Source organism: Pteropus vampyrus, unplaced genomic scaffold, assembly GCF_000151845.1.
Source record: "Pteropus vampyrus isolate Shadow unplaced genomic scaffold, Pvam_2.0 Scaffold12, whole genome shotgun sequence".
Lineage (NCBI taxonomy): Eukaryota > Metazoa > Chordata > Mammalia > Chiroptera > Pteropodidae > Pteropus > Pteropus vampyrus.
This window is the reverse complement of record NW_011888793.1, coordinates 12,640,317-12,650,641: the sequence shown is the minus strand read 5'-3', so window position 1 is coordinate 12,650,641 and position 10,325 is coordinate 12,640,317. Positions and strand designations below refer to the sequence as shown.

The 10,325-nt window shown below is 31.7% G+C and overlaps 1 protein-coding gene across 7 annotated transcripts in view; it reads right to left on the bottom strand.

Moving 5' to 3' along the window:
* The window catches only part of PRKCI (protein kinase C iota), a 69,939-nt gene that overhangs the window by 9,900 nt on the left and 49,714 nt on the right, over nt 1-10,325 (bottom strand). For 5 of the 7 annotated variants that reach the window (XR_002777691.1, XR_002777689.1, XR_002777690.1 and 2 more), the window contains 5 exons: nt 8,256-8,432; nt 7,710-7,807; nt 6,956-7,042; nt 4,759-4,894; nt 1,109-1,196 (listed from right to left, as the gene is read on the bottom strand). Coding sequence is in view for 1 of the 7 variants with exons in the window: in XM_011380309.2 (XP_011378611.1) it covers nt 19-144; nt 1,109-1,196; nt 4,759-4,894; nt 6,956-7,042; nt 7,710-7,807; nt 8,256-8,432 (712 nt within the window). In the remaining 6 variants the exon portion in view is untranslated. Of the gene's footprint in view, nt 1-18; nt 145-1,108; nt 1,197-4,758; nt 4,895-6,955; nt 7,043-7,709; nt 7,808-8,255; nt 8,433-10,325 lie in introns of all 7 variants that reach the window. The other 2 variants (XR_002777687.1, XM_011380309.2) reach the window with 1 other exon arrangement.

The window sequence follows — 10,325 nt, the reverse complement described above, 5'->3', positions numbered from 1 at the left end:
TAAAATACTACAAATTACCTTGGAAGAGATAATCTTCTGTGTTTTGATCAGGGTTATCAGAGCTCCCAACAATATCAAATGGAGACCTTCCTGCCATCATCTCAAACATCAGTACTCCGAGAGCCCACCAGTCAACACTGAATCCTTCAAAAAAGAAATTTTAAAGTAACAAATTATCCAATCTTCATTCTTGATTCATTTTATTACATAATGAAAAAGTAACTCTAAATGCATAACTATCATCATAGGCATGGAGGATTATAGGAATATTTCACTTATCAATAAAGGGAGGTCCCTAAAAGATAACTTTAAAAATATGAAAAATGTGAAAAAAATATGAAAATAAATCTATAATTTCATACTCATGGCCTGTATCTACTGTTTTGTGTTAAGGATATAATTAAATTTCATTTGTGAATAACCTTCCTTGGTCTGAAACTTAATCTTCTGCTAGCTCATTAAAGATCCCTGAAGAACCTTGGAATCAGATTATGAGCAGCTACCAAAAGTACACATCTTCCTTTACATCTGCTGAAATCAGAGGGCCAGAACTCAAGTAGTAAAACATTTTCTTAAGATAAACATATCCTTTGGTTCCTGACAATCTCTCCACTATCTTTCAAGATTCCTGGGGGAAATATTCCAGGAAATCTGAACAATCTTCTAGAAGTTCACGACTCTGAGGTTACATGGCTGAAGTTTTAAATCGCTATTCTGCCTTTTTCTAGCTGTATAACCTTGGGGAAATTATTTAAACTTCCTATACATTAGTTTCCTCGCCTATAAAATAGGAATTAACAGTGCTTACCTCACAGAATTATTTAGAGGATTAACTTAATAATACTTGTAAACTGCTTAGAATAGTGCCTAGTGCTCTTTAGTGCTGTCGTTAATGAAATATTATGCAAATATGTAACTCTAGATATTGCCTAGGTTCTGCTGTCTTTCATTGCAGAGTCTGGAGTTTTCATGTAGGTTTCAAGGGGATCAAGAAAGTTTATATTAATAAGGTCAGTACTGAAATACTACAGTGTACTATAATGCAATTTGCACCACATTTAACCACTGTTCTAGCACATAACTAAAATACCACCTACTAATTTATTACCATAATCTTCTCCTCTTAAAATTTCAGGAGCGATGTAATTGGGAGTACCACAGAAAGTGCTGGTTGTATCTCCTGGCCGTAATCCTTCCTTTTATTAAAAAAAAAAAAAAAGAAGAAGAAGAAGAAGAAAATAAATAAATAATAAGACCCAAAATTCTGTTTTAAAGTCACCTCTTTTATCTATTATATAAGCTCAGCATCTGTAGGTAACTTATTAAGCTTAAATAAAATATCACTAACACAGTTGCTTTTTTTATTAAAATCATGGACTGCCACTAAATAGCTTAAAGAAAAGCTGTCATCATTAGTTGTTGGCAAAGAGTCAGTTCAATTAGATAAAAATTGCATTAAAAAATTTTATATACAAGTAAAAATTTAATAGAAAAATTTAAATTATATGAGTAAAAGGAATTACATTTTATAAAGAAGCACTTTAAAGCCCACCTAACACAACCACAGCTGGCATTATGTTTCCCTTCTAGCTGCTGTTCCTAAGGCACACGTTTTTGATTTTGTATTTTACTAGCTACAGGATGGAGAAAATTAAGGCAAAACACACTAATATGCATAAATAGACAAGCTACACAATAACAAATGGAACAGTCACCAAGAAGTTATAACAAACTTGTATGCACATAACAACATGGCCTCGAAATACAAAGAGTACAAACAGACAAAATTATTAGGATAATTTCACAATCCCCGCAATGGACTGAATGTTTGTGTGCCCAAGTTCATATGCTGAAGCCCTAATGTGATACCATTGGGAGGGAGGCCTTTGGGAGGTAATTAAGTCATGAATTTGAAGCCTCCATGATGGGATTAGTGTCCTTATAAGAAGAGAGCTTGCCCTTTCTTTTCCCTGCCATGTGACGATACAGTAAGAAGACAACCATCTGCATACCATGAAGAGGGTCTTCACCAGACAATGGATCTGTTGGCACTTTAATCCTGGACTTCCTAGACTCCAGAACCATGAGAAATAAATGTTTTTGAAGACACCTAGTCTATATCATATCTTGTTACCACAACCCAACTGATAATACAATCACAAATCATCACAGATGATTTTAACACATTTATATCAGAAAATGATAGATCACTCAAACAAAAAAATTAGCAAGCAGAGAAAGATTTGGACAAAAGCCAGATAGAGCTAAAAAATATATATAAATTATACAAAGAATACATATATCTGTGTGTGAAGGGAAGAGAGAGTGTGTGAAAGACAGAGACTCTTTGTAGGCAAAATAGAGATTATATATCCTTTTTAAGTATTCATGGGATACTGACCAAATACTAAATCGCAAAGGAATACATGTCAAGAACCAATATCATTCAGACTATTCTCTAGTCATGAGGCAATTAAATAAGATATTAACAATAAAAGCTAGTGTAAAAACAAGCTGAATAATATTAAATATACAATTAAAGATGTTTTTTACTTTATACTTCCTATTATTGAGTATATAAAATTAAACAACATAGGTACTTAGAATTTAACCGTTTCCCTATTGTTACATTATACGGTACAAATTCCAAACAACAAAAAAAGGGGAGATATAGATTGCAAATCAAGCCTTCTTCCCATTCCTGTCCCTGACACACCCAGTTTCAGCTTCTTAGAGGCAACCACTGTTATGAGGTTCTTATGTGTCCCTCCAGAGATATTCTGGGTATGGTGTATGTATTTTTCTTTAAATTTTACTCTATTAAATATAACACATCTATAAGATATACTTAGTAAGTAATATGTTGTGATTCCAATGATTTTTTTGTGTGTGATTCTTAAGCAGCTCCTGCAAAGGGAGGAAAAACATTAAGGGAGGTAGACAGGAGAACCAATTTAAAGACTTACTAAATAAGACCTCTAAGATTTATCAAAGATCCTAATTAATTTGGTTGAGGATCTCCAGAAAGAATGAGAATGTAAAATAAACCAATTTTATTCTTCATTAAGATTAAGAAAAGATTAAGTAATTTTTCTCTCATAAAATCTTCCAGGCAAAACAAGATTCTCAAATTTCTTTGAATAAAAAATGACAGAAAGAAAGCCTTAATTCATTTTTGTAAATTTCATTGTTTAAGTAATGCATACGCATTAGAATAACTTTAAAAAAATGTAAAAGTAAACAGAATAAATATGTGATGCTACATAATAGAATATATAATAGGATATATAACATATAGAATGAGAGAATATACTTTAAAACTTTACTTAATGTTATAAGCATTTTACATTGTTACGAACTTTTTATAAACATCTTTTTAAATGACTTTGTATGCCATGTTTTTTAGTCATTCCACAATTTCCTTAAATCATTCTCCTTACCAGTAGCCATTTCAATTATCTAAAATATTTATCAGAAAAAACAATAAAATATTTTGGTCATAAACCTATCTTCACAGACCAAAATATTTACTCAAGATATCCCAAAGACAGAATTCCTAGATCAAAGAATATGGTCATTTTTAAAGAGTCTTAATACATCTCTACCAAACTGCTTAAAAAAGGTTACAACAATATATACACTCACCAATGACATATGAGAATGTCCATTTCATTAAACTCTTGTAGACTATTATAATTATAAAATCAGTATCTGGGCATGCAAAATAAGCCTCATTGTTTTAATTTGTACATTTTTTAACAAGGCTAACATTCTTCATATTTTTTGTTCAGTTTTATTTTCCCTTGACAAATTATAAGACTTCTTTATTCTTCTCCTTTTTTTTTTTTTTTTTTTATGAAATGAGAAAAAGATCCACTGGGGGGAAAACGACACACAGATCAAAAGGTATCGCAAATCTGAGTGACGGATTCACAATGGGTTACCTACTAAATCTCTACTTATGATCAAAACTTACATAATAAAAAAATTTAAGAAAAAATTAATATAAGAAAAGATAAAATGTCTGAGTTGTGTACATAAAAGTTGTGTACCTTTAGGTGAAGATTTTCTTTTCTAATGTTGATGAACAGATAATAAGGTTAAATCTGCAGTCCTATTAGACTGTCTTACTTAATGTTAGCCTTTAAATAATCTCCTGGCTCTGGAGGCAATTCCTTCAGGTGAATGCGGGAATGTAATTCACACACCATATCACTGTGTAAGAACAATTCTGTCCCAGCTACTTTAACAAGGAGTGTGTAGCTCCCTATACATTTTGTGGAAAAAGACTGAGCCTTTAAATAAAACATTGTTACAAAAAAGAAAAAACCACCAAGAAATAAAGGACATGTCCTGAGAATAACTAAAATTCTTATTTTGTTCTGCTGTACTTTATGTCAGATGTTTACATTTTAATTATTAAAAATGTTAGATTGCCTAGGAAAATCTTAAATTAAGAGTTATAATCAAATGACAAAAAATTGATGGTGATATGCAAGTAGTTGTGTTAAAGTTGCGGGACTATAGGCAATTTTTATTTCCAGATTTTTAATAGTGTCACAACTTTCAAGACAAAAAGTTGCAGACAATAAAGAGAAATTAACTCATAGCACATATAATACAGAAAATATGAAATTTCATAAATGGTTAGGAAATAAGTAAATTTATCTTTGTGCTAGAATTCCAAAAAGTATTCTAAATAAAGTAGCAATCATTTCTCCATCTCTGTAGTTATATTACCAAAATAACTTCTCTCACCTTACACATGCCGTAGTCAGTGAGTTTAATGTGTCCTTCTGAGTCCAGCAATACATTGTCCAATTTCAAATCTCTATAAATTATCCCTCGTTCATGAAGATAATTTAATGCTAGACTGATTTCTGCAGAGTAAAATCTAAAATAAAATGAAAAATAACCCATCTGGTTCAAATTTTTCAATTGTGGTAAGTTTCTAGAGGAAGATATATAAGTCCTACTCCTGTCTGCAAACAAAACATCAAAACCATGTCAAAAGATTTTCTTCTTCCAATGATTTTAGGACACTATCAAACACAAGTGAAGTACCACTTTAAAATATCTGAACCCAAAACACAATTACAAAAGTTTCACTATAAGTTAAATCACACTTTTCACGAAGTTAACAGTTTGAAAGTCTCAAACAGGGGTCCTTAACCTGGGTCCTTAGATGGACTTCGGGCAGTCCATATTCCTACAACTGGAAGTTGTATGTACATCTTTTATATCTATAGAGTTTCCACAGCTTGCATCACTTCTTTAAGGGACCAGTGACTTCCCAAAATGCTAAGACCCACTGATTGGTCTAGAATAGAAAGAATACTAAAAGTTTACTACTTGAACCATAAAATACATACCAAAATTCTAGAAAAGGAATCTAAAGAAATCACTCTACAACAATAACATTTTAAAGAAAAAAGTTTTAAAAAGTGCCTCCAGCTCATTGGTGATAACCAGAACTTGTCACCTGAATAATGAAAATTGAAACACCCAAGCTGGTTTATGGCTGCTTTGGTGAATATTATCACAATCATATTTGGAGGTACATTATTACATAACTTCTAGCTACTTAATTTTATGAATAGGTAACTTGAGTCCTTATTCTACATTCAGGTTTCTAGAAAAGCAAAGATGGTATAAAACCAGAATTGGCACTTTAACGCAGTAAAACTAGACTACATTCCCCAAGTCCAACTAAACAAACAAGAAACAAATACTGGCTATGTTCACAATTTAAAATATCATCTGTGGCTTTGCTATGAAGGGTGACCATTTGATAAAGCCTAAATAAACAATAAACATATAGTATATTAAAAAAAAAAAAAAAGTTTAGCCCTGAGATTAGATTAGTACAATTTATACCTTCCTATGAAATTGAAGGATACTATCTCTTTCTGACAAAGAAAATAAAGCAATGAATTAGCAAGATTTCCACTAAATAAAGTATTTAAAAAAATAAAATCACTCAGAGACACAGACAACATTATGGTGGTTACCAGAGGGAAAAGGGGATGGGGGAGGTAGAAGAAGGTAAACCGGATCAAATATTTGGTAACAGAAGACGACTCGACTTTGGGTGGTAAACATACAATGTGGTATACGGCTGATATATTACAAAATCGTATACTTGAAATCTATATAATCTTATTAACTAATGTCACTCCAATAAATTTAATTAAAAAAATCTCTACCCTTAGTTATAGACATTTATAAATTCATACACTTCATTTTGACATTACTCTCATGAAGCAAAAAAGGGTGAGAATAACTAATTATGACTAACAAAATAAAATAAATATGGCACTGATGATCACAATTGTTATCCAAGGCCATGATCCTTCCCCACTCTTCCAACATATAAACAACTTACAATCTTGTATAATAATATCAAAGAAAGGATACTAAATAAATAAAACTTAACACTCTGCTCTTATTCATCAACATGCATGGGATCATAGGACAGAAAGCCAATAAAACAATTAAAAAATTATAATTACAAGAAGAATAGTCAGAATTACACAGTAGCTTAAGAAGAACTATTTTATTACTCAAGTATATATGAATAATCATCCTCTAATAAAAACTGTCCTAGATCACTGCAAACCTGATAAAATTAATGTTTGTTAATTCATCGATTACTTCAGAGGCTGATGCCAAATAGGCAAAATATTTGAAAATTACTGGGTTTCCCAGACTAACGGTTTCCCCTTTAATACTGTTTATACTTTTGAATTGCTTATATTATTATATAATATGTTATATGTATTATGTTATATATTATAATGTAAACTAACTTTTAGCTTAGCTTCTACATGACTTATAAAGAATTAACTGGTATCAAAATAAATGATTTATCCACTGTTTTCAACCACTGGCACATAAAGAGTCCCACAGCTCCCCTCAAAATCTAACCCAAACAAACAATAAACAGAAAACTTACCTGGCATGTTCTTCAGGAAGTTTTCTTTGTCGCTGCATATGAAACATTAGATCTCCTCCATTTACATACTCTATGACAAAGAACAATCTAAAACAAAGGAGGGAACTCATGAAACCAAGATCCATAATAAGGTTGTGTAACTTTGCATTTTAACATAGAGAGTACTTTATATGATCTACTCTTAACCAGTCACAACACAGAGAGTACGTTATATGATCTACTCTTAACAAAAAATCTCAGTAATTCAATGAAAACAAAAGGGTAGTTGGAATAGAAAGCTGTTTAATGGCAGAAGATATAAGAAAGTACACCAGCAAGATAATAATTCTGTAACCTACTTCTAAAGTAGTACCACTTGCAATCCAGAGCCTCTTACTCCCACTTCAATTGTAGCATTTGCAAGATAAGTCATTTTCAACTGTCACTTAAGGTAAAGAAGTTAAGATTCCTCCCCCTAGTTAAACTCTGGGAAACTTTTAAGTCCTAAAACTAAAATCTTAGGGATATTTAAAAGGTTGAGTTTCTACAGCCATAATTACAACCTGCCTATTTTTTTTTTTAAAACAGGTAATTTCTTCATGCTGATCCAAACTGATATCTCTGATTAGAGTGAGTGGCAGGAAACCATTGCATAATACTGTTATGTCTGTATCCATGACTTCCACTTCAGGAATCACAGTAGGAAAGGTTCTTATGGTGTAATATACTGAAGTGTGTAAAGCCCAATAATCATGCCACTGTCCTTCAATCTTACCTGCTTTCTGTCTGAAAGCAAGAATGCAGCCCAACAAGAAAGGGATGATTGGATGCTTGCTCAAAAACATGCTTCTCTGTCTGTACCCAATCAATATCCTATTTTAAAATATGAAAGAAATATATGTAAAAATGAAATGTCATCGAAACTATGATAAATTTGTTCTTAGCAATTCAATTATCACAAATGTCATTATTAAGTAGGCTAAATATCAAAAGCACTGATAATCATGAAACAACAATTTATATACAAAAAGAAAAATACCACCAGTAAATCTTTCAATATTACAAAACAGTCTAGAAAACTTTTACAAAGCTCAATCAACTTTCCCTTAATAATATGACTTGATATTTTTTTTAATTTAATAATCATCAGATTACTTTAAATATATCCTATATAATCTGATTGAACCATATATTTAGAAAAGCAGGCTGAAATAATAAAGCACAGACATTGAGGTTTTCTCTGAAAAGGTACACTTAAGCAATTTAGAAGTAATTGTTTACAAGTACAGTTTAAAAGTAATAAAGCAATCATTGTGTTTACCTCATCATCATTGACAAGCTCTTTTTTCACAACCTTCATTGCATAAATACGATCTGTTTTTTTTAATCGCACCAATAGTACTTTGGCATAACTTCCTCTTCCTATTACCCGGAGCAAATCAAAATCCTGAAGACCTAGACTGGATGAAGCTTTGCCACTTTCCCTGGTGTTCATTGCCTGTTAAGAACATTTATATCAAAGAGTTAGTTATACCTGGAAGCATTTTGCATAATAATTATATTTCTAATACCTAGTTATACCTATGATGATTTTTTAAATATTTTCTGATTTTAAGTTCTTAACAATTCTCTTCTTACATCATTCCAAATAATGTAATCTAACTACTCAAGAGGTAGGATGAATTCATGAGTTGATGTCAGAGGGGTGGGTGGTGACAGGAATGAGGTGAAATCTGAAAATGTTAAAGGGTGTCTTTAAAAGGATCTGGTAACTTTGGGTGTAAGGGCAATGAAGATGCACGAATGAAACAAACAATACCAACTTTGGTGACTGGGAGACTGGATGTACCAGTGACAGAAAAATGAAGTATAAGTATAGGGTAAGATTGACAGAGTTGTTGAGATAATGAGCTTGGTTTTTCATTTTGAAGTTAGAAGTTACAATGCGATTAACAAGATGAAAGAGTCTGCAAGAAGCTTGATATATGAAATCTGAGTTATGAGAGGACACATTCAGAAACACTGGAAACTATAAGCAGAAAACAAGCATGGAAAACATTCTTTCTACATAATACCAAGGCTCCAATACAAAATCAGCCTTATAATTCATTCACAACTAGAAACGTAGGCTTCTGGTAATTTATAGAGAAGAGTGAAGATAATCTTTTATTAGATACCTGCAAAACCCTCACCACACAATCAACAGATGTACCCATGAGAATTAAGTATGAATTTTCTGAAGCATATTAAGAAAAGCAAAGAGAAAATTTTAAGATAAATAAGCACAAAGAAGAAAAATTATGAAAACTGAACAAAAAGATTCAAAAGAAAGGTCAGACATGAAAATTTCGAAATAATAATTTGATTTGGTAACAAGGAAAATAAAAAGGAGTAAAAAAGAAACCAGATTAGGGCAGATTCAGAAAGCAGAGAATGGTTAGAAGATAAGGCGATGTACAGACTTTAAATATGGTTAACTAGAAACTACGAAGGAGAATGAATGGGGCAAAAGCAGAGTACTTTCACAGAAACAACAGGAAGACTGAGTGAAGTGAGAGAAGCCAGAAAATCGGGGAATGTCACCTTAAAAGGACCATAATTCCCCACCCCAACCCAATGACCTATAATTCTAGATCCTGCAAAAATAGCCTTCAAAATAAAAGTAAAATAAAAATGTTTTCAGACAAACAAAAACAAAGGAAATCCATCACTAGTCGGCTCTCACTAAAGGAAACATTGAGTTCTTCAAGAATAAAGATGATCGATCTCATATAGCACAGGCATGCAAGAAGGAATGCAGAACAAAAAGAATAAAACCTAAATGAGGACTGACTGTTTAAAAACACTAATACATACAATTTTTAAATATGACAAAAAATAGACCAAAAGCAGAAGGGAGAGTAAATTTAAAGTCGTTTAAACTTTAAATAACAATAAGCTCATAAAATAGAAAGATCTATATTTTAAACAATACTGCCAAGTATTCTAAACACCATTCTTAAATACATTATAATTTTTAGATTATGCTTTCTTAAAGTGAAAATAAATTATGCTACCAGATTAATTTAAATAAAATTAGTAATTTAATTATCAAATTAAATCGTAATAAAACTCTAGAATCATTAAAAATCATTCTTGCATTTTACCATTATGATCTAAAATCTAAGCTAGTTAATTTGTCATATTTTGACAATGTCAAGTCTTATTAAAAAGCTATTGATGAGATTGGATTAAACATGGTGGAGTGAGAGACATCCCCAGACCTCTCCCCTTGAAACCACAATAAGCTGAACATCTAAAACTAAACAAAAAACACCCGAACTGCACAGCAGCACATCTGAGCATGGGATCTGCGCATAAGAGCTATCATAGGTCAGAACCCCAGAGTGTC